The following is a 25,499-nucleotide window of genomic DNA, read 5'->3' on the forward strand; positions in this document are numbered from 1 at the left end:
TGGCTATCTGAGGAACCTATGTGGAACTCAGGAAAATCAGCAAGAAAAAAATCAAACAACCCTATCAAAAAGTGGGCAAAGGACATGAACAGGAAATTTTCAAAAGAAGATAAACCAATGGCCAAAACCTATGAAAAATGCTCAACATCTCTAATGATCAGGGAAATGCAAATAAAAACCACAATGAGATATCACTTAACTCCAGTAAGAATGGCCTTTATCAAAAAGTCCAAAAATAAGAAGTGTTGGCATGGATATACAGAGATAGGAACACTCATACACTGCTGGTGGGACTGCAAACTAGTACAACCTCTGTGGAAAGTAATATGGAGATACCTCAAAGAGCTACAGGTAGAACTACCATTTGATCCAGCAATCCCATTACTGGGTATCTACCCAAGGGAAAAAAGACATTCTATAAAAAATACATATGCACTAGAATGCACAATTCACAAGTGCATAGATATGGAAACAACCCAAGTGCCCATTAATACATGAGTGGATTAATACAATGTAATATATATATATACCATAGAGCTCTAGTCAGCCACAAAAAACACTGGAAATCTAGCCCCTCCTGTATTATCCTTGATAGAGCTAGACCCCATTATACTGAGTGAAGTATCCCAAGAGTGTAAAAACAAGCACCACATGTACTCACCATCAAATTGGTATTAACTGATCAACACTTATGTGCACATAAAAGTGCACATAAAAGTTTAAGATGATGAATATGCTAACCACTCTGATCTGATCACTATACATTCATTACATGTATGGAAACATCACTATGTACTCCATAAATATGTACAATTACTATGTGTCAATTTAATTTTTTTTTTTTTTTTTTTTTTTTGAGACAGAGTTTCGCTTTGTTGTCCAGGCTAGAGTGAGTGCCGTGGCGTCAGCCTTAGCTCACAGCAACCTCAAACTCCTGGGCTAGAGTGATCCTTCTGCCTCAGCCTCCCGAGTAGCTGGGACTACAGGCATGCGCCACTATGCCCGGCTAATTTTATATATATATATATCAGTTGGCCAATTAATTTCTTTCTATTTATAGTAGAGACGGGGTCTCGCTCTTGCTCAGGCTGGTTTTGAACTCCTGACCTTGAGCAATCCGCCCGCCTCGGCCTCCCAAGAGCTAGGATTACAGGCGTGAGCCACAGCGCCCGGCCTCAATTTAATTTTTTTAAAAATGCTATTGACCGGAAGAGAGACTAAACTAAATTGTACTAAATTATTTATATATATATAAGCATATATACTGTCCATAATGTGTTTTATACATTATAAAGGAAGCATTGAGGTTTTTCTAATTTCATGTCAGTATATCTTTGTTTATATCATGACAGAAAACAAGAAAACTATTTCTCAATTCAGGCTAGTATTACCCTATGCCAAAGTCAGACAAAGACATCACAGGAAAAAAACTTACAGACTATTATTCCTCATAAACATAAACACAATATATAAAAGGATTATACACTATGATAAAGTGGGGTTATCCCAGGAAAGATTATTTTAACATTCAAAAATCAGTTGATGTGATACACTATATTAATAAAATAAATATATTATATGATTATCCTAAAAGATGCAAAAAGTGCATTTGACAAAATTCAATACCATTTAAGGAAAACCAATTTCAGAAAACTAGGAATAAAAGGTAAGTTCCTCATTCTGATATGGAGCATCTACAAAATCAATCCCCACGCTAAGCTTACACTTACTTAATAATGAATGACTGCTTTCCCTTTATATTACTTTATAACTAAAAGCACCATTGAAGTCCTTTTTAGTCTAGAATTCACAATCAGAAACAAGGCCAGGATGTCACTTTGTACCACTTCTGTTCACATTTTAAGTTACAGCCAATGCAATAAATAAAAGAAAAGAAATTAAAGGCATAGAGATTAGGAAAGCAGAAACTGTCTTAATTTGCAAATTAAAATAATCTTGTCATAAAAATCCAGAGAACTCTACAAAAAAAAGCTGCTAGAATTAATATGCAAGGTCACATTGTTACAAGGGAGAGGCGTCTTACCTATACAGGATCAGGATAAGAATTACAGTGAACTTCTAATTAAGCCATGTAATCAAAAAGATGGTGGAGTAAAATACTGGAAATGTTGAAAGAAAGAAAAAAAAACAAAACATCAAGATGATGATGAAGCAGATCACAGTTATACTGCTATATACCAGGACAGGGAGCAACAGATACACATGGGAAGAAATTTAAATATTTGTGACCCAGAACACAGCAGGGCTCTGAATCTTTAACTCTCTTGTTCTGCATCAAGAGCCAAACTTTCCACATCACTTTCAATGATAAGAGCTACAGTCATGATGATGTACAGCTGAGACTGAACATGAGCAAATAGTGGTTTCACTGAAGCCTTGGGCTACATTTTTAGGCAATATCTTATTAAGAGTCTCCTGATCCAAATAGCTTTTGATGCACAGGAAACAAAAATCTATCCAAATAAGAGTACAGATCTTTTCATATGCATGGAATATATCTGAAATGATTCACCAGAAGCTGATATTGATAATTACTTTTGGAGATTGGAACTAGGAGGCTGGATGAAAGTAGAATAAAAAGACTTTTGTTTTTTCTGTTCATTGTTTGTTACTTCAGAATTTGATAATCTATGAACCCTAAAGTGAAGATAGTATTGTAGAATACAACCTCTGACAATAAGTATTAATAGTATCCTTTTTTTTTACTATTGGGGCTACCATTTGTTGTGCTGAGCTTTCGAGGGAAAAATACCTGTCCTTCCTGAACACTACTCGTAGTCCTGAGATTTTGCTTTTATCCCTTTGTGGCTAAGAACTCAAAACTAGCCTCTTTTGGAAAGCCAGCGCTTTCCAAATCCATAATGAAATACCAGAATCATTCGAGACTTCTACACTTTTTTCTAAGAAGGTAAATCATCAACATCCACATGATTTGCTGTATGATCAAAGTTCAGAGTTTCTACTTGCTTTGAAGAACATATGTTGGGAACAAACAGTAAATACGGAGAGCCTAAGAAACAATTCGGAGACAGAGAACTGGCCTGTATTGGGCACAAGCATTGCTGCAAGGGATGCCTTGGGTATTGGGCATCACTGCAGCATTGCCTAACCAAGTGAGGAGGTCTCAAAACAAAGTTTCACCGTTGCCTTGACCAAAACAGGATGGAGGCAGGGCAAACTCCAACCAGTTAAGACCAAGATGGTGGAGGAACACCGACTCTACCATGAATATTCATCCCCTTGTTTAGTCAGTTGTTTACACAGAAAGGCAACAGGAACCAGGAGGTAGGTTCTCTTCTGTAGGGAGAACTTGCCTCTCCTCTATCTGTAGAGTAGACTTTCTATAGTTTCTGAATACATCTTGCTTTCGCTTTATACTGTCAGCTGACTCTTGAATTCTTTCTGGCACAAAGCTAGGGAGCATTGGGAGTCACTTTCCTGTGTCAATTCTATCTTGGTTTCAACTTAAATTTTTGTTATCAAAGTACTGTTATCTTCTCTTAACTGCTTAACTGACTTGCTTTTTGTTCTACTTTGATCTCTAGTTTCTTACACATATTCCCTTGTTCCTTGTTGATGCTACTTTTAGACTTTTAAGTAGTACATTAATATATTCCCTGAATCTAAATTTTCTCTCAATGTTTTACATCCTTACTACTCTCTGGGTTGGCCATATCAACTCTGGTTTTTCTGATCCCCCTCTGTCTCTATCAATATTGAATCATATTATTTAATTTTTCCTTTATATTACTTTATAGGTGAAAACGCGATTGTAGTATTTTTCAGTCTGGGATTTCTTTTCACCCTTTTACTTTTCCTTCTTCAGTGAAAATATTAAATGTCTTATTACAATTAAAGATAGGTTAATTTGAGTCTTCATATTATATTTGGATATGAAACATGGAAATGTATATTAAACATGGAAATGTATGTTATCTGGGTCCCTTTATCCTAGTACAGGTTGAGTATCCCTCATCCAAAAATCCGAAGTCCGAATTCTCCAAAATCTGAAACTTTTTGGGCACCAACATAATGCTTTCCTCACCCACTGGTAGTCATGAGAGAAAAGAGAACTCTGCTTTCCACGAGCGAAAGGATTTTCTCGGTGCAGTCTCAGACAGGGGTAGGGAGGTGGGGGGAGGAATCCCCGCAGCCAGATAACAGTTCTGACGTCATAAAGCCCCGTGACGTCGTTCACATCTGGTGGCGTGGGGAGTTCACAATGGCCATATGACGAGCAGGAAGCAGTAGGCCTCTGGCTCCGGACCCTGCAGCACGAAGAAGATCTGTGCTCCGGAGCCAGGGTAAGTATTAGCGCAAGCTGGAAACGAGCAGGGTTGGGATTTGGGGTGAAGACAAGAGGAGAAAAAAGATCTATGAGATGAGGGAGTTTCTTACCCTCCTTCGTGCCTCTTCTGGCACTGAAGGGCCTATCAGCTGATTAAGGGGAGACTAATAGTTCGGTTTTGTTGCTTAACACGGATCCGCCAAAGACTTCCAACATGCTTTTTTATGTTTAGCCTATTGAAACCCCTTACCTACCTTTCAGGTAAATCATTCTATTTACATGAGGCCCACTGAATCATCAGTAGAAGCTTGAAATCATTTCTAAACCTGGCTTTTTGTGGGGTCAAATTAAGAACGTTAGTTTTTTATAAATAAGTGTTTTGAATGAACAGTTATTGGAAACTATATAACAGTTATAATTGAGGTGATTAACTCTTCTGGACTTTATGTCATCTAATTCTTCTGGATTTTATGTCAAATAAATACAGTGAAATATGACTTTATGTCATCCTGGCTTCCAGGATTAAAAACTTCACGAGGTAAAGATGTGACTCCACCCACCAATCCACTTAGAGAAATGGTCTTGTGAGAACTGCGTAGGTTGAAGTCCTAGATAAGAGTTGGGAGTCTTAAAAATAAACTGTGATTTTTCAGGTAAAGTAGCCAACCAATAATTATTGAACTTCTGTAAGAAGTTTAAGAAGTCCACTTTTTCGTTAGTATTTAAAAGAAATACTAAAACACTGAAACAGAATCTGATCTAAGAAGGATATTATGGTCTTAATGATGGGATCAAATAAATACAGTGAAGTATGAGATGCTAAGTGGTTGAGTCAAATTTTAAGTCTGTGACAAGAGATTAAAGATGCCATCTATAAAGGGATTCTTTTACATCTTCATTATGAATATTCTCTGTTTTTCTGTTTTAGGTTTATGAAACTATATACACCATGCTCTTTCTACAGGCACTTTAGGAGAACCAGGATGACATGGTTTCATTCTAAAAATAAATAATATAATTAATTTGCATGTTTGTGACTTTGGAACAATTATACGAAAGCTATATTTAATGGAAAAATGAAAAATGGATGGCTATTTGAGTATGTTGTATATATGCTTCCATATTAATGATTTTGCTACATATTGTTATGTATTAATACATAACATATAGTTATGTATTAATTAATACATAACATAATTAATTAATACATAACATATAGTTATGTATTAATACAGGAATTATTGAAATAAGGACATAGGGTCTCTATTGGGCTGCAACAATGATTGTTTTCTCTTAGTTGAGACTATTTCCATTTCCATGTGTATTGCCTTTGAAGTCATAATTGGGTGAAGTCTAGTTTCTGATATTACCTAAGAACTTACCATTGGCATAGGTTAACTAACTGTTCTAAGCCTTAATTTCTTCATCTTTGAAATATAAGCATACCGAATAAGGTATGAGAGTTAATTCATACTTTCTTTTTTTTTTTTTTTCTGAGATACACTTTCACTCTGTTGCCCAGGCTAAAGTGCCATGGTGTCACCCTAGCTTATAGCAACCTTAAACTGCTGGGCTCAGCTGATCCTCCTGCCTCAGCTTCCTGAATAGCTGGGACTACAAGGTGTGCACCACCATGCCTGGCTAATTTTTTGTATTTTTAGTAGAGATGGGCTGTCATTCTTGCTCAGGCTGGTCTTGAATTTCTGACCTCAAGTGATCCTCCTGCCTCAGCCCCCCAGAGTGCTATGATTATAGGCGTGAGTCACCAAGCCTAGCCCATTCATCATATTGTATTATGAACCATCAGTAAATGTTCATTCTTCTCCCTTTTATGGGCACACCATTGAGGATAGGGAGAATATGTGGAACAAGTATCAATTAATTATCTACTATTTAAAAATTAGCAAAGCCTGAGAAGTATTGATAAATTGTTTGGAATTTTCTTTCCCTCCAAGAATTTGGGAGTTCCAGTCTCACACAGGAAAAAAATCAAGGCAGCATCCTTTAATTTACAAAGTGAACAATTTATGATGAATGGCAGGAAGACAAGTGCTTCATAAACTAAGTGGTCTTGTTGCTTCATCTAAAGGATTTAGTATTTTTTGACATATTGAGAAAGGACAACATGGGCAATGAAATGCTCAGTGTCTTTTCAAAAGATAATGAAAATGTTAAAAAACCTTTGTACCAAATCATGGATTGAGCAAACTTGAACAGGCTGTATTTGCAATACATTAATTGCATTTGTGTTTTTCTATACAGGGAAATTTGAAAATATACACAATGTAAAGGAAGAAAATAGACATAAAGTTGCTGCATTAGAGAAATAACCACTAATAAAGTGTTTGTACATTTATGCCTATGTAATCACAACCTTGAAATCTTGATTAGAGTCTGGTGTACATAAAAGTACAAGCAATCCTACTTTTCATAGGGAATAGCCAATCAAGAGGTAGTACATACCGAAAATAAACTTTCCCCCAAATTTGAGATGAATAATGAATACCAGTACCATAATTACCTATGGAGGAATCTATTTTCTCCATATTTTCTTTTTGATGGGGTAAGGGCAATAAAACTAAGCAAAAAGAAGGGAGTATGTTCCTAGCCTTAATAGATGTATCTCCCGGGCATCGTCAAATTCTTAAGTTTTTTGTTGTTGTTGTTGTTTTTATTGTCCCTATCAAAGGCAAGTTTGGTTCTACTATGATTCTAATGGTACTATATGGCCCTTTCATAGGGAATAGCAAATCGAGAGAAAGTACATACCGAAAATAAACTTTACCCCAAATTTTAGATGAATGATGAATGCCAGTACCATAATTACCTATGAAGGAATCTATTTTCTTGTCACATCATTAATGAATTTGAGAATCACGGTTCCTTTGAGATAATCAAGATCATTACAATAGTCTTCACTCGCTTAGTGTGGGAATCCTTACACCACTTGTGTTAATGCTGACGTTTGTTTTCTTTGACTTAGTTTCCATCAATGGCTTTATTACCGGTGCTGCTGTTTCTGGTTACTACACTGCTTCCATCTTTGCCCACCGAAGGAAAGGTAAGGTTAAAATGGAAAAATCTGAAAGAGCTATCCAACAATTTTTGGAAATGACAAGCTAATTTCAAGAGTGGAAAGCACCAGGGTGTTGGATATGTCACAGAACTCTCATTATTACCTCAGAACACTTAGCACGGTTATTGTGATCAAAGGCTAAGGTGGTGGTGCTGTATGTATGTAGGTGTACAGTAGCCACCAGTCACCTGTGCCTATTGAACATCTAAAATGAGGCTTGAACAAACAAGGTGTACTACCAGTGTAAGATACTCGCCAGATTTGAAAGATTTAGAACAAAAAAAGAAGAAAATGTCTCATTAATAATTTTTATATTAAATATATGATGAAATGATGCTTTTTTGATATTTAGTAAATAATGTAGTAGGGCTGCTATAACAAACTACCACAAGCTTGGTGGCTTAAAACAACAGAAATTTATTCTTTCACAGTTATAGAGGCCAGAAGTCTGCAATCAGGGTATCTGCAGAGCTGCACTCCCTCTGCAGGAGCTATGAGAAACCATTCCATGCCTTTCTTGTACCTCCTGGTGGCTTGTGCCAGTGCTTAGCATTCCTTGGCTTGTGGCGGCATCACTCATGCCCAGGTGCCCTCAAACTACGGCCTGCCTGAGCCACATGTGGCCCGCTGAGGACATTTATCCAGCCCGCCCGGGTGTTTTTGGCGCTGCTGCCTGTCCTGCTTAGCAGCCGACTGGTCCCGGGGCCCACAGAGCGCATGTGTGGAATGTGCGCCACACTCTCCAACGGCCCTCCAACGGTCTGAGGGACAGTGAACTGGCCCCTTGTTTAAAAAATTTGAGGACCCCTACTCCTGCCTCTCTGCCTCTATCCTCACATTACCATCTCCTCTCTGTATGTCTCTTCTAAAGACACTTGTCATTAGATTTAGGGCCCACTTGGATGATGTAGGATAATCTCGTCTTGAGATCCTTAACTTAATTACATCTACAAAGACTTTTTTTTTCCCCACAAATAAGATCACATTTACGGCTTCTGAGGATTAGGAATATATCCTTTTGGGGACTACTACTTAACTCATTACAAATAAAATACATTATTTAAATTAATACTACCTTTTTTTTATTATTATTATGGCCACCTAAAATTAAAATGGTACATCATGTTTGAATTATATCTCTAATGGACAGCACTGGTCCATGGTTTTATTTTTATTTTTTTTAATTAATTGATTTTTGTTGGGGAGCCACAGTGGCTAGAGCTTTCCCTGCGCCCAGATCTGACATTGGCAGCTGCTGCAGTGCTATCCAGGTAGTAGCAGTGGCACCATCAAGATGGCAAGAAGGTGGTAGCTTTCCCAGGGACCTTCCAGTCTTGCTGAGCAGATCACCCCTCCTCTCTCTCCCAAAATTTGGCTGTCTCAAGCCACTTCTCTGATGATTCACAATGCTCTCTCTGAGATGGTCCATCCACAGGTGAACCTCTCTACCCACAACCTTTGCTCCTCTCCTTGAGAGCAGTGAGTGCAGGCTGCTTCTAGTCTATGAACTTGGCTGCCCTTACCTATGGGTTTAAAAGGGTAACGATAGCCCTCCTACCCCAAGATCTTTTCTGATTTCCTTAATTTTAATCCTTTTCAATGTGATCCCCATAGAAAATTAATGATATATCTATATAATCTTAAATGAGCACAACTTCTTCACGTATATCAGCACCTCTAATTTGTATAGCTACTGTGTAAGAATAGACCTGTTTTTAAAGTTAAAACAAAAAAATGGTAGCCCAAAAGGTCTTGGTGTTTTTGTTTATTGATGATCATAGAGTTAGTATGTGAATGGCCCATGTCTTAACAGCAGAACTTCTAGTTATTTCTAATATGCTACCAGAATATGATCAGTCATCTTCAATGGTGGAGTGTGTACTGCTCAGATACCATCTGTGTCTCCTGGCCAGGTAGCTTCTGAATGTGAGCAGCTTTGTTCTTTGTTATTCTCACACCTTCCTTTAACTCTGGGCACAATAGACTAGCTAGGGCCCTTCAGACTGGAGAATTCTGACACTTGGTTCAAACTTCATTTGTCATTCAGAAATATAAGTCATTGTGTTTTCATAATGAAGTTATCAATGTGCAGATAATTTATTCATTGCTTAGGGATTCATTCAAATAATTTGCTATTTTTTCAACTTTTCCCAAAAACATTTTTCTTTCGTGGCCTTTTCCAGTCCTGTTTAACCTCTCTGGCCCCTCTCCTGGTCTTCATTTATAAAATTATTATCATTTTAGTCTTTCACACCACAAAATGTTTACTGATTAGGTACTCTACATATGCTCTGCCTACTGTGATTTTCTGAGCTTTCTCAAGATGCTTAGAAAACACTGTTCATCTTTCAAAACTCTAGTCCAGATCATCCTTTGTGAATCCTTCCCTGACTTTGAGCAAGAAGAATCAATCCCTCCGTCCTCTGTAGCTTGTGGATCCCCCCATCAGTTTGTTATCATATGGTATTATATAATTATTTACTTATGCCATATCACCTATCTAACATAAACCTTTTTTAAAGATAGACACATACCATATTTTATTCATTTTATTCTCAACACTTTTAATATTTTTAGTTATATAATGAAAGCTTTATTAATACTCATAAAAAACAAATACATCTCTTCTTCAGTAGAATTTTTATCTACAAAGCAAGATGCTTCTTTTTTTCAGAAACCAGCTTTTTAGATGTTTTGAAAAGAAACTACTTTAACCAGGTTTTTGAGTTCAGTAGGAAATAACTAGGCATGCTATTATGCACTTTGATGGAATGCAGAGATGGGTCTCTACTGATGTTTAACGTAGGCATCCTTTCTAACTTAGGAGTCAATAACTATTCCGTATTTATTGGTACAATGGCATCCCGAATAGACCTTGTCCTTAGAAACATAAAAGCAGGAAAGAGAAATGGGCAATGAAATGTGGTCCGACCTATGTTGGCAGTATGTGAAGAACCTTGAGGGGACCCAGTGTGGGAGGAGGGAAGGATAACTTACCCCTAGGTGTCAGATAAAATCTATAAGAGGCCCTGTCCTTTTAGACTTATACTTCAAAATCTTGGTCATCCCTATATAATATCACACTCTTGTGTAAATTTGAAGCATCAAATTGCTTAGACCTTGAACCAACAATTTACACACCCTATTCCTCCCCCAGGTTACACCCTGCCACACATACAAACACACACAGCTACAGCAATAAACCGAAATAATCAGCACCTGATTTAATACCTTATCAGTTACATTTCTGTTACTAAAAGGAACAAATTCAATGATAGTCCATTCACTAGATGGATTTGTTCCTTCCAACTTGCCTTGAAGATTTTTTTGAGTATTACAAAGCTGGTTTTTGAGCAAGCCTGTAAAATCTGCTTCATAATAGGTATGATGGTTTTACTAGAGTATTGAATGTGAAACACACACTTAGACTGGGCCTAAACATTCTTTTCTGAAGACTGTCAGGGCAGACTTCCCCTTAATGCCTAGGATTAATCAAATGTCTCCACCCTTAACTCACCTTGGTTATAGGCTGATCAAATGTAAATAAATATGCCTTAAGGTTCCAATTATGTACCTTTGTGGTTATAAAATATTATCCATCATATGTCTATAAAAATCAGATTGAAAGCTCCTTTGAAACCTGAAATTGGCATTTGTGGCCTCAGAAGAGTTTTCAATTTGTCAGGAATTACTCCTAAGTCTCAAAGCATCAATCTACTACTCTCCTATTTAAAAGTCATAGCTTTGGCTCAGAGCCACTGGCAATGCTTAACAGCTAATGTTTGCTTTTTAACATTTATGCAATATCACAAGATAACTAAATATTGTGCACTTTTTAAAGTGATCTTTGTCCTCTTGAACTAACTTATTATTACATGTCATTTCCAGATATATTAAATAAGTAATTCTAATTTTATTTTCTTTTAGGATCCAGCTTTTACTGCTTTGTTAACCACCGAAACACAAGTGCAAAGGGAGATCGTAAATAAACACAATGAACTCAGGAAAGCAGTCTCTCCACCTGCCAGCAACATGCTAAAGATGGTAAGAGGCGGCAGGCATGTAAGGAAAGGGTGTGAACCCGCTGTGGAAGGAGCAGGCAGCTGGCCACAGGCATCTCTTAAGAACTTTGCATTTTGCTATTTTATTTGAACTGTTATATAAGCAGAACTGTATTTCTTATTTTTGCACCTTTTTTTCTTTTTTTTATTATTATGGGTACCTAATAGTTGTATATCTCTGTAAGAGAGTACATGCGATGTTTTGATCCAGGCATACAATGTGAATTAATCAAATTAGGGTAATTGGGGTATCCATCACCTCAGGCACTTATTGTTTCTTTGGATTAGGAACATTCCAATTCCAATCTTTTAGTTAAAGTGTACATTAACATATTGTTGATTATAGTCACTATATGGTTACAGGGCTGTTAAGTTGGGAAGGCAGAATTAGAAGCCAAATCTTTGGGCATCCGGTATGAAGCCGTCACATTTTTTCGTTCTCTATTTTTCGTAGTAGACAAGAAAGAAATTGTCTTTCCTTCAGGATCAGTGTGATTTAGTGTAAATAAAAGCCCACTTCCAGGGCTCAGTCCCCAAAAGCCAGGTGTCTCCAATATGAAAACAGTAGTCTGCAAATGGAATTGGGAATAACCAAGGCCAGATTATTTCTATTAAAATATAAGTAGAATACATGCTTGTCAAAACCTAGAGTAGCACCGTTCCTAAAAATCCTAAGTATGGCTGCTGTCATAAATAGCCACGTATTATTGTCTTAGATGTTTTGCTTTTTAGATATGTTACCTATGGACTTTTCTTCATGGGGAAACTGGCTGTGGGAGAGATAAAGACAGAGATAAAAACAAACCAACAAAAAGCCATTTTAATAACAATAATAATTAGATAATACATCTGCAGAAGTTTTAAAGTATTGCAAATCCACCTACCAATCAGATTATAGAATGTATGTTTCATCGTGGTTGAATCATTAAGTGTATTTTGTTTTCTTGTGACATTTAGGAATGGAACAGAGAAGCATCAGCAAATGCTCAGAAGTGGGCAAATAAGTGCACTTTACAACATAGTGATCCAGAGGAGCGGAAAACCAGTATGTAAATTAGTAAATATTTGTTGAATAAATGAACAAATAAAGTAACAATGGACGATTGCAGGATATTGCATAAAGAAGACTTTGAGAATAAATATTTCTTATATTATTGTCTTTTTAAAGTCAAAGTATTTGTATACAGAGGGATAATTACAATAATTGTGTGCTTGTTCATTGTTTACATTATGCAAATAATTTCTCACACAGTATCTTGTTTGTTTCTCTCAACCAGCTCATGAGTAAAGCACATCACATAGCATCCTTTTATTTTTTTTTGGTAATTTTAAAAATTAGAAAGCCAGGATTTCAAAGAAAAGTGACTTATCCAAGAATACAACTTGGAGTAGTGTCATACTAGAAATTTTTAACCAGGCTTTCTGGTTTCTAACTCAGTACCCTTTTTGTGATATTAGGTAGCTATCTGATGTTTTAAAATCCATATTTGATATTCATAAAATATATTTAATTTTATCTTTAGTTATTCCTGAGTTTTGCTCTAAAAATACTTAACCTTTTAAATCATACTAAAAATTTTATTCAAAATTCATATAAAAATGAATATTTTGAATATGTTGATTTATTTAAAAATTTTTTTACATGAAGTAGTCAAATGTTTTGTTTGGGCTGGGGGCCACAATAAATAGAATATTATATGATACTCAAAAATAAAATGTCAAAAATTATAAAAACTATGAGCAAAAAACTTATATGCATGAACTTTACATAAAATATTTACTTACATTATTAAGAATGACATACATAGAGGCAAGCCCAATTTGACAGTAGAGAATAATATGCATGTTATTTCAATCAATCTATTATTATTTTTATTGCTGATGCTATAATAATAATGAAATTATGAAGAGAGATGACTGCATTTTGTGGAATATTGAAACAAATGGTCTTAGAGATTCAAGACCATTTCTTTCTTCTCTATGAAAGTAGATATGTGAGAAAATTGTATGTTATCAGTAAGCAGCATGTAGACAATTTCAAACCACTAAAATGTAAATATTAAGTGAAGGCTTGCAAAAAATAGAGAAATGCTACTGGGCTATAAGATACTTCTTGCCTAATTAACTCTCTGAGGAGGCTTTGGGCTTTTTATATTCTGATATCTTGATTAAGGAAAGAAACAAAATTTTAAAACTGTCATCCCTGCTGGTGTCAGTTGTCTCTCATTTGGTACTCTTCAAGGCTGCCTAAGAAGCCTTTTTTTCCCCCAAACTTCACACAAAATCATAAACATTTATTCAGGGTCCTATATGTGACAAATCTCTAGTGTGGGTTACAAGAACAAGAATATATAAGAGTTGGCCACTGCCATTAACAAGCTTACAATATAAAGCTGAGAACACAGGAGACACACATATGCAAAGAATTTAGCCTGAAAATAAATGCATCATTGGCAATCCAGAGGAAGAAAGATTTTTAAATCCTAAAAATCTAAAAATTTCATTTTTTTCTATTACCGTAGAATCAGATATTTTCCATTTCAGACAGCAAGATTTTGATCCTCATCTCTGTGCATCTCCAGGTTGCTTCCCTTTTGTGCCCTGAGAAATAATTTTGCGAATAACACCCACAATTTCTGTGTTACTGGCAATTCTGGAGGCAACAAACTTAATCAGTTTCCACTAGCAATTCCTAAACAAGAAATCAGAGAACACTCAATATGAAGTGTATATAAAGAGCTAAGCTGATGCCAACTATGTCCTCAAGATCTGAAGACAAAGACAGGAGCCAATAAGGTTGATAACCAATTACTTTTCTTTTTTTGGTTGAAAACGTCCCCACAATCTCCTTTAAGGAGTCCATTTCTTGACAAGCTACTATGCATGTATACATGTGCACACTTCTGAAATAAAACTTCAAGGAGCGCTCAAAAAAAAAAAAAAAATTCACCTAGGCTCTGGCCACTGTGGTTCTTGCCTATAATTTCATCACTTTGGGAGACCAAGGCAAGAGGATCGCTTGAGGCCAAAAGTTTGAGACCAGCCTGGGAAATATAACAAGACCCCATCTCTACACAATATTTTTAAAATTTAACTGGGTGTGGTGGCATGCACCTGTAGTCCTAGCTGCTCGGGAGGCTGAGTGAGGCAGGAGGATCCTTACAGCTCAAAAGTTTGAGGTTGCAGTGAACTGTGATTGTGCTACTGAATTCCATCATGGATGACAGAGCAAGACTGTCTCAAAAACAAAAACAAACAAAAAAGTGGAGTCTTCTTAAATTTCTCAAAGTTCTGCGTGTTCAGGCCAGCTTCAGTGTGTTAGGCAATTCTGCGTTTTAATCAGTGTTATAGCTTATAAGGAACTGAGGCACCCTCCTTATGAATTTACCAACAGTTAGCAACTATGTGCCCATTGTTTGAAGGACAGTATCTTTGTGTTTGTAAGTCAATTTATTTTACAATTGCATGTTTAATTTTTTTCTTTTTTAATGAGTGATCTGTTCCTTCTCAGCTACAAAATGCGGTGAGAATCTCTATATGTCAAGTGACCCTACTTCTTGGTCAACTGCAATCCAAAGTTGGTACGATGAGAGCCTAGATTTTGAGTATGGTGTAGGACAAAGAAATCCTGAGAAAGTTGTTGGACATTATACTCAGGTAAGAGGCATAGATGGAAATACCTCTGCCACAATACCTCTAATATAGCAAGCTGCTCCAAATTATGACCAACTCCCAATGTTCAATTTGGGGGAACAGCCTGAATAGGTATAATATAGTCTTGGCATTTGGCTGGTAAATATTTTATCTAGAGCTGTCATTTTTGTCCAGAGTCTGCCAAACTCTTTGTAGGGAAGCATATTCTGTACTATTCCTACATTATAAATGAATGGCCAGACGAGGTGGCTCACGCCTGTAATCCTAGCACTCTGGGACGCTGAGGCGGGCAGATTGCTCAAGGTCAAGAGTTCGAAACCAGCCTGAGCCAAGAGCAAGACCCCATCTCTACTATAAATAGAAAGCAATTAATTGGCCAACTAAAAATATATAGAAAAAATTAGCTGGGTATTGTGGCACATGCCTGTAGTCCCAGCTACTCGGGAGGCTGAGGCAGGAGGATCACTTGAGCCCAGGAGTTTGAGGTTGCTGTGAGCTAGGCTGATGCCATGGCACTCACTCTAGCCTGGGCAACAAAGTGAGACTCTGTCTCAAAAAAAAAAAAAAATATATATATATATATATATAAAATAAATGAAGTGGTGAATGCACATGAAAATTTGATGTTTTAAGAGTTTATGATTTTGATTCAGTAAATATTTTTATAAGGCATATGGCTACAAACTACAGCAGTAACATTTTTCAGTTTTATATTTGCAACTATTTGTTTTTGTTAATATTTTTTCTCTTCTCTAACGTACTCTCCTATGTTTATTCCCTGATGGATTTGTAGCTTGTTTGGTACTCATCTTACCTCGTTGGATGTGGAATTGCCTACTGTCCCAATCAGGATTTTCTAAAATACTACTATGTTTGCCAATATTGTCCTGCGTAAGTACTACCTTTAGAGTTTAATGCTAGTAATTTCATGTGCAATTTATTGTTTAAAAATTCTCACGTATTCACCAAGCCAGAATAAAAAGCACACTTCAGTAAAGTGGGGGAATAAATGTTTGGAAATATTTTTTTTTAAGATTGAGACACTTTCAACTTCTCAGTTCCAAGTATAAAATCTGAAGCTCTTTTTCCTCATTTATAAAACAATCCCATCTCTCTCAGATGGCTTTCCTTTAGCTCTAGTTAACCTATGAGCATGTGTAGTGTGTATTTCTCTAGGTTTGGTATCATCAGTTCTTGCTATTTTCACACTGTAGGGGGGTGTAGATACTTTGTGATTAATCAAGGGGTCCTGTTGAGATCTCAAATAGGGGAGGATGTATTGTGAGTTCAGCTGTTTCTGCTCAAATACTCTAGCTTTATCTAAAAATATATATAGGCTGGGCGTGGTGGCTCACGTCTGTAATCCTAGCACTCTGGGAGGCCGAGGCGGGCGGATTGCTCAAGGTTGGGAGTTCGAAACCAGCCTGAGCAAGACCCCGTTTCTACTAAAAATAGAAAGAAATTAATTGACCAACTAAAAATATATATACAAAAAAAAAAAAAAATTAGCCGGGCATGGTGGCGCATGCCTGTAGTCCCTGCTACTCGGGAGGCTGAGGCAGTAGGATTGCTTGAACCCAGGAGATTGAGGTTGCTGTGAGCTAGGCTGATGCCACGGCACTCACTCTAGCCTGAGCAACAAAGTGAGACTCTGTCTCAAAAAAAAAATTATATATATATATATATCATTACCATTAAAAATAATTCACATTCATTTTTTTGAATATCAAAAGCTTTTAAGGACATCTTCTATTTACTTCAGAATATAGAAAAAGGTAATATCTTCAGTCTTTGCTTCTCAGAATTTTTTGTGTTAAACTCCATAACCCTCTTATAAAGTCTTATTAATAAAACATAGCAGGAACCATGTTTGAACTTCAAACAATATGTTTGAAGTTATCCATAAAAAATCCTATTGGCGTATTAAACATATATTCACAACATATCAGATTTAAATTTTTTTAATGTTTGCAATTCTTGACCCTAGGAGGTTGGGGGGCCCCAAAACCAAACCATTTGCAGGATTTATTTTGAAACTGTGGATAACCTATGTAGTGTTTCCAGTTTGATAAGTATTACCTCCTACGTAATTTTATTGCAAACACGTGTTATGGCTTAAGTAGAGAGAATTCAAAGGCCCTACAAGAATGCATCCAAACTCATGGATTGGCACTCAGAGACGGGCATCTGAAGCCAGGTATGAGAAGTAACAGTTGGAATGAATGATGAGGGAAAGCAGGGAAGAGAAAACTTCCAGAACGATTTTATATCTATTTCACAGTTTTTGCCAGTGCTCACACACATAGAGCTATATTCTGTTCAGGGAGATTGACATTCAGCCACATTGCCTCGGGTCCTTGCCCTACTTGGTACTACTGAGGTTTGGACTTCCATGTATTTTTAAATGAATTAAATGGCCGATAGGATAATGATCATCAGTGAATTACAGGTTAATCTGTATAAAAAGGTTATACCCTGGATATTGGCATATATCATTTTTTTTGTCTTAAATAACATTCTTCTTTGGTAAACATAAAAATCTTACTCATACCACCCCTAGAAACTCACAGACCTTCCTCAAGCACATCCCTCCAAATACACACATGCCACTAACTAAAAAAAAAAAAAAAATCACTGCCTCCATCTAGAAGGGAAAAAAAAATATGCTGGAACAGTATTTTCTATAGTTCATATTAGAGAAATAATGGTATTGTTTTCATCTTTCAAATGTAAAATGATATTGTAACACCCAACATTCATTTTCCTACTGCAACCCGCTACCTCTAAGATCTTCTCCTTTCTCTATGGAGCAAATATTTTACCCCTAACCAGCACCTTGTGGTGTACTAGCTTAGCAATATGATGGAGTCTACTGGAAGATGAAGAAAGTGCTGTCTTGTGTGAAATATACTATGAAAACTTTAGACTCTAATTATCCCAATTTAGTTGCGCAGCCTGTGGAATTATGGTCAAGGAGTTGGGTCAATATATGAATCATCTTCTCTGAACTACACATTGGGAATTGTAACTTTTCCAGTTTCGTTGACATGCTAAAAACATTGAATGTATATTTGGTGACTGAAGCTGACCTAAGAGTATAAACTAAATAGCAAAATGAAAAATATTTGACATTGTGTATTTTAAATTTCAGCGGTAATAATGTCTCTAAAAAGAATACTCCTTACCAACAAGGAGCACCTTGTGCCAGTTGTCCTGATCACTGTGAAAAAGGACTATGCAGTAAGTTTGTGATGATTAAATAGCTGATATTTTCTTTGCCTTTTTTTAAATTTAACAAATCTGAAGTAAATAATTTAAGTAATGTATTTATGCAAAAGCCAAAAGATACTCCAAAAATGTGTTTCTATAAACATTTTATACACTAAAGTAACCTACATATTATTTGTAATGGAAAGAATATTACCATATGTAACATAATGGAACACAGTGCCTTTTTGTAACTATGCAGTGCCCATATTGACCATATACATCTTATTTCATTCAATTTAATATCATTATACCAAAAGTGGTATTTTAAAAAATAAGAGTGCAAGACCACCTATGGCTAAGACTAGACAGGCACACCAAATATTATTGTTTATTTATGCTAAGTTCTTCATGCTGATTTCCTCACTTCTTTTCTATAATATAATTGGGATCACCTGCCCTATTATTTGATAGTAGCTTTGGGCACATTTTAACAACAAAATTTAATCTATATAGAGTATTGGCTCCCAGAACCCACAAACATAATGTTGGAAAAGGAGATAATAAAATAAATGTCATATAGCTCACTTTTTAAATTGCCATGAATAAAGGTAAGAATAGCCGTTGGCTTTATGTAGTTGGGATGCTTTTATAAATGATAGAGTTGACCCACTCACTGTGGTTTTCGCCTTTCAAATGTGTTCAACTTTACTTAGCATTTCTTCTGACTTGATGGTTTTGATGATGTTAAAGTTATAAATCAACTAATGAAGAAAACGTTTGAATATTTATAAATGTGCTGGATGCTATTTGCTAAGAGGTTTTATATTCATCCTGTTAGTAATGGACATTCAATTGGAATATTTTAAACAAAAAAGTGAAAAGATCAGTTATCTTATATAAAGAGCTTTCTGGCAATAGTATGGAGAAACAATTAAATGCAAGTCAGCTATAAAACTGTTGAAAAACATGGGTTGAAAAGAAAAATGGGTGTGAGATGGAGCAACATGGTAGATAGAATAGGACCTTTTTAGAATAGTTTAAGTGGGAAAGAATATAGGACCCTTTAAAGATCATCCCCCCAGGAAAACAACCATTTGAACAACTTACCCATGTAAGAATATATACCTTTGCAAGAGCTACAGACACCAGATGATAAATAACAGTACCTGGTTTTAGCATAGTAATAAGAAAAGTCATGTTGCAGATGGTAGGAAGGACGGTCTCACATTGCCTGTCCCACCCTTCCTCCAACCTCAGGCAGCATGAAGAGAAACATTGTCCACTTGGGGAGGAAAAGGAGGTATGCATGAGACTTTGTCTTGGAACCCAGGGCTGGGCCCTCCATAGTAAAGCGCAGGATTAGGAAGAACACTGCAGACCCTGACTCCAGGCAATGGCCATGCATGGATTTTCTGAACTCACCCCAGCAGCAGGGGGAAATCCACCACTCTGATGGGATAGATTTGTGTTCTGGCCCCCATGATCACCAGCTGACTAGGGTGACATTGAACTCTGAGTGAATTTCAGCAGTAGGCAGGGGGTAGGTGCCACAGGCCTTGGGCAAGCTCTGTTGTTGCATTGGTCTGGGAGGCCCTTGGCTTCAGGTGTGACACAGCACAGTGTCAGCTGATGGAGCCATCAGATTGCCTGCATCACCCCCGCAACCCCAGGCAGCACAACTAGAGAGAGACAGCATCCTCTTGACAGAAGGAGAAGAAAGTGTGTGGGAGACTTTCCCTTAGAATCCAGTACCAAGCCTGCCAAAAAAAAAAAAAAAAAAAAGCACCAGGAAGAACCCCACAGCCCCTGAATCCATCCTAGCACAGACAAAGCCTCTAGACCTGCCCCAGCACCAGATGGGAATGGACCACCCCAGTAGGACAGAGTCAAGTCCCAACCCATATCACCGCTGGCCAACTAAAGTGGCCTTGGACTCAAAATAAATTTTAGAAGCAGGCTGGCCATAGCAGTGCAAAGGCTTAAGCAAGCCCAGGTGCTGTGCTAGTCTAGGAGACCAGCTTCAGATGCAACAAGGCACAGCACCCCCTGCAGTGGCCACAGAATTGCTTGTGTCATCCCAACCCTAACCAGGTTTGTAGAAAACCTGGCCTTAGGATACCCTCCAGTATTGTAGAGGATCTGACTTCAGGCTTAGAGAACTTAACAGTAAGTCTCCTTTGAATTTCTGAAAGGCTATCTAAAGAAAGATGGGTACAAACAATCCCCAAATGTACAGACTAGAATAAATGCCTGTTTCTTTGTTGCCTAGATATTGAGATTATGTCCATTAGCAGGAAGAATATTCAGGAAAATATGACCTCACCTCAGCCATATAAAGAAGTATAGAGTAGATTAGTGATTGCCAGTGGCTAGGGAGGGGAGATAGAAAAGGAAAATGGGGAAAGGTTGATCAATGAGTACAAAGTTATAATTAGATAGGAAGAATAAGTTCTGATATTACACAATAGGGTGACTACAGCTAACAATAATGTATTGTGTATTTCAAGATAGCTAGAAGAGAGGATTTTGAATGTTATCACCACAAAGAAATGATATGTCTAAAGTGATGGAGGTGCTAATTATCCTGATTTGATCACTATATAGTGTATGCATGTATTAAAACATCATATTGTACCCCCTAAATATGTATAATCATTATGTGTCAATTATGAATAATATAAAACTTTTTTTAAAATGTGTGTCTTGGCTGGGCACAGTGGCTCATGCCTTTAATCCTAGCACTCTGGGAGGCCAAGGCAGGTGGATCACTTAAGGTTAGGAGTTCAAAACCAGGCTGAGCAAGAGGAAGATCCGTCTCTACTAAAAATAGAAATTAATTGGCCAACTAAAAATCCATAGAAAAAATTAGCAGGGCATGGTGGCCACGTATGACTGTTGTCCCAGCTACTCGGCAGAAGGATCGCTTGAGCCCAGGAGTTTGAGGTTGCTGTGAGCTAGGCTGACGTCACGGCACTCACTCTAGCCTGGGCAACAAAGCGAGACTCTGTCTCAAAAAACAAAACAAAACAAACAAAAAAAAAAAACCAAAAATGTGTATCTTTACTACATTACTAGCAAAATGAATGAAGAAAAATGGATGGGTTTGAGAGACAGAAAGTGGAATAGTCAGTGAGTTTGTTGCCTGTGCTGGTTGAGTGCTGCTCAGAAGAAGAGAGGAAAGAGTTCTAGTTGATTCCAGTTCCTGGCTTCAGTTATGGTGCAGCTGAAGTGCCATTTCCCTGAGACTGTGGCAGCAGGGCAGGGAGACCATACCTAAGAATTGTCAGTCTTGTGGCTAGTATGATGGATTTAGTTTGAGATTTGTTGAGTTTGGGGCCCTTGGGGAACATCCAAGTAGAAACTTTACAGAGGGAAAAAGAGAGCATATTGTCCTGGTTTTACATCTGCATCCACCCATAAAAATCATTTCCTCCAGAAAGAAAACATTGGCGTATAAAGTCATGCTGCCCAATAGTATGATATGATCGAAATGTTCTCTATCAACGTGTGCTTTGGGGGTTTAGCCACTAGTCTCATGTGGCATTTGAAAACTTGAAATGTGGCTGGTAAAATTAAGAAACTAAATTTTTTAATTTAATTTAAATTTGAATGCCTATATGTAGCTAGTAGGTCCCATATTGGACTCTGTGACTCTGCAGGTATAGAAAGATTTAGTTACATTCATTTATACTCTGCTTGCTGGGGGGAGAAAAGTGGATCGATTCATTTTAGAAACATTGCTAAATTTGGAATTTAAAAAGTTATAAATGAATCAGTGAGCTCAACTAAGATACCTCATACATCCCTCAAGAAGGAAAATAATAACGATACTCTGTTTTTGTTACAGCCAATAGTTGCCAGTATGAAGATCTCCTTAGTAACTGTGATTCCTTGAAGAATACAGCTGGCTGTGAACACGAATTGCTCAAGGAAAAGTGCAAGGCTACTTGCCTATGTGAAAACAAAATTTACTAACATGCCTACTGTATTTGTGAGGGACGCGGAAGAGAAGGGCTGCCTTATATAATTGATACATACCAGGGGAAACTTGTAGGCATGTTAGTTACAAATCTAATTCCAAACAACAATGTATCTTTTTCTCCTGGATCTTTAGAGAAATCTCTTTCATACAGTGATTTACAAAAGTAGCATAGTCTTTGATGACAACTTTGAACATTGACATAAACTTAGCACTTTGAATTTAATGAACCGAAACAAGTCAAGGATCTTGTAAACTGTATAGCCATATGATTTAGGTCACTGGAACCTTGGATCAAAATGGCAAATTATTTGTTTCCCGAAACAACGTGCTAATGAAGAAAAGACTGTAACATTGTCATTCGAACTACATGATTTTTTACCTGTATGAAGAATAAATTCAAAACTTGACATCTACATTTGTCTTATAACCTTTCTTTTAAGTTTTAGAATAAATGTGTAAGTAACCACATAGATGTGATTTTATGCAATATTTTTATAGTACTCATGCTTAAGTCCAGGTACACTCAGCCCAGATAAATGATTACACAGAGCAAAATTTCCAAAATAGTTGTCTATAGAATTAAATTTTAACAAAAAGGGAATCAATTTTATTCTTGCTTGCTTTTTCCTTTTTGATATTTTGATCTTCTTTCTACTGGTTTTGCTGATTAAAAAACAAAACAAAGCAAAAAAGAAGGCATAATCCTACAGAATATATAAATATAGGCTTCCAAGATAAACAATAGGATTAATATTTTTAAGAGATTAATCATTTACAAGTGTTTACATACATTTTCATTTAATATTGATAGCAACAGGGTGAAGTAGTCCCATTTTATAGATGAAAAACATACACTAAAAATATATTTTTTTAAAAGGGAATAGATTATTAAAAGTCAGAAAGTAGGTCTGACCAGATGGTGAAACAGCATGAGCTCTACGGATAGCTCTGAGATTAAATAGATTATCTGAATCATCCTATAACCATCTTAAAAATTAAATTCATAATCTTAAAGCTTCTAAAAAGGAAATTTCCAGGCCCAGATGGTTTCACTGAAGAATTCTACCAAATAAAGAATAATAACAATTTTACATAATGTCTTCCATAAAATTGAATGGGAAGAAATAGTTCTCAATTTGGTCTTTGAGATGAGTATTAATATTTCCTAATACTAAAGACATTTCAAGAAAAAAAATACAGACGTATAGCTATCATGAACACAGATGGAAAAAATTTTAAACAAACTTAATTATTTAAATTAATTTACTAACATAGTAAAAGGAAAATATACCCTGTCCAAGACTTGGAGCAAATTACTAGAATAAAGCAAAAATTAAACTGCATTGTACATTGTTTTTTGTTGTTGTGTTTTCTGGTTTTTTTGTTTGTTTTGTTTTTTATATACAGCCTCTAGCTCAGTCACTGGAGTAGGGTGCAGTGGCGTCATCACAGCTCACAGCAACCTCAAACTCCTGAGCTCAAGTGATCCTTTTGACTTAGCTTCCCAAGTAGCTTGACTACAGGCACATACCATGACACCAGGCTAATTTTTTTATTTTTTTGTAGAGACAGGGTCTCACTCTTTCTCAGGCTGCTCTCAAACTCCTGAGCTCAAGCAATCATCCTGCTTTGACCTCCCAGAGTGCCAGGATTACAGGTGTGAGCCGAGTGCCTGGCCTAAATGGCATTATTTAGAAGACAAATTGCTCCTTACGAAGTACATTCATTGTATACATAGCTCCCCATGAATTTCTTTGGAAATTGATTCCTCCACAAGATTAGTATCTCTTTCTCCTAGCCTTCATAGCTCAATTATCTCATAAACTATGTTTTAAAATTTTTAAGCCTATATCAGGAAAGAAAAAGGAATATTTGTGTTACTGCAAGAGCACAGAGATGCAGTGACAATGTGTGGGGAAACATACAGAATTTTTCGCTTGAGTGGTTTTCATATGAAGTGCATTTAGTTTTTGAGGTAGCATTTGTAAGGTTTTAAATACAGAGCTTTTCTTAGGATTTATTTTATTTATTGATTTATTATTTTTATTTTTTCATTGAGACAGAGTCTCACTCTGTCACCCTGGGTAGAATGCAGTGGCATCATGGTAGCTCAATGGAGCCTAAAACTCCTAGGCTCGAGTGATCCTCCTGCCTCAACCTCCTGAGTAGCTGGAACTACAGGTCCAAGCCAGGACACCTGGATAATTTCTCTATTTTTAGTAGAAATAGGGTCTCACTCTTCCTCAGCCTGTTCTTGACTCCTGAGCTCAAGCAACCCTTCCGCCTTGGCCTCTCAGAGTGCTAGGATTACTGGCATGAGCCACTGCACCAAGCCAGGATTTATTTATAATTAGATTTACCTTTGTGGATGAAAGATCTGATTTGGACCTTATCAGAAGTAACCAGAAAATAACCTTTATGAATACTTTTAGATATTAGGAAAACCTTTGCTATTCTCTATGGGCTTCTTAATATTTTGTTTTGTTTTTAGGGTTTTGTTTGTTTGTTTGTTTTTCTTTTATCTGACCATGCAAGAATAAAACTTTCCTAAATTTTGTCTAACTCTAGTGGCTGGCAGGAAGTCCAAAACACATCCCAAAAACTATATTAGAGTCTTTAAAATGTAATTGCTAATTAAAAGGGAAAACATTCAAAACATTTTCTCCCATTAAACTGAACATTTGTTTCATTAAGTGTATTTTATCTCATGTAATTTGATTTGTATCATTAAGATTACTTCATTCTATAATTATCAATATAGTAAATTCAGAGATATAATTATCCAATTTTTTCAAAATGTTAATGAAAAGTTTTTATATATAGTTTTTTTAACCAACTGAAATGTCCAACTCTAAACTGATATGTCTTCCGAAAGAGCCTGTTGCCCAGCAGCAGAACCTATAATTGCACGCCACTCCAAATATCCACATACGCTTGACTTTATAGACTTTGCTAAAATCTTTTCCAAAATGAACATTTCCAATGGATGTTTTGCAGCACCAGAATCTATAGTTATACACCACTCCAAATATCCACAAACGTTTGACTCTATAGACTTTGCTAAATCTTTTCCAAAATGAACATTTCCAATGAACGTTTTGATATCATTACTAACTCAAGCATGGCAGTCAAGTTCCTCCTTGATTTGGTCACATATTAACTATTCATCGCTGTTCACGTCTACATTCATGCACCCATAATTCATTT

At 36.5% G+C, this 25,499-nt stretch overlaps 1 protein-coding gene across 1 annotated transcript; it reads left to right on the top strand.

Annotated features, from left to right (window-relative positions):
- Positions 1 to 4,242: 4,242 nt before the first annotated feature.
- Positions 4,243 to 22,705, top strand: CRISP2 (cysteine rich secretory protein 2). The gene is made up of 8 exons (XM_076003304.1): positions 4,243 to 4,325; positions 7,293 to 7,370; positions 11,313 to 11,429; positions 12,404 to 12,491; positions 14,958 to 15,103; positions 15,894 to 15,991; positions 18,252 to 18,340; positions 22,158 to 22,705. The coding sequence occupies exons 2-8, from the start codon at positions 7,302 to 7,304 to the stop codon at positions 22,283 to 22,285; spliced, it is 735 nt and encodes a 244-aa protein (XP_075859419.1). The 5' UTR covers positions 4,243 to 4,325; positions 7,293 to 7,301; the 3' UTR covers positions 22,286 to 22,705.
- Positions 22,706 to 25,499: the final 2,794 nt, after the last annotated feature.

The sequence above is a fragment of the Microcebus murinus genome, chromosome 5, assembly GCF_040939455.1.
Source record: "Microcebus murinus isolate Inina chromosome 5, M.murinus_Inina_mat1.0, whole genome shotgun sequence".
Lineage (NCBI taxonomy): Eukaryota > Metazoa > Chordata > Mammalia > Primates > Cheirogaleidae > Microcebus > Microcebus murinus.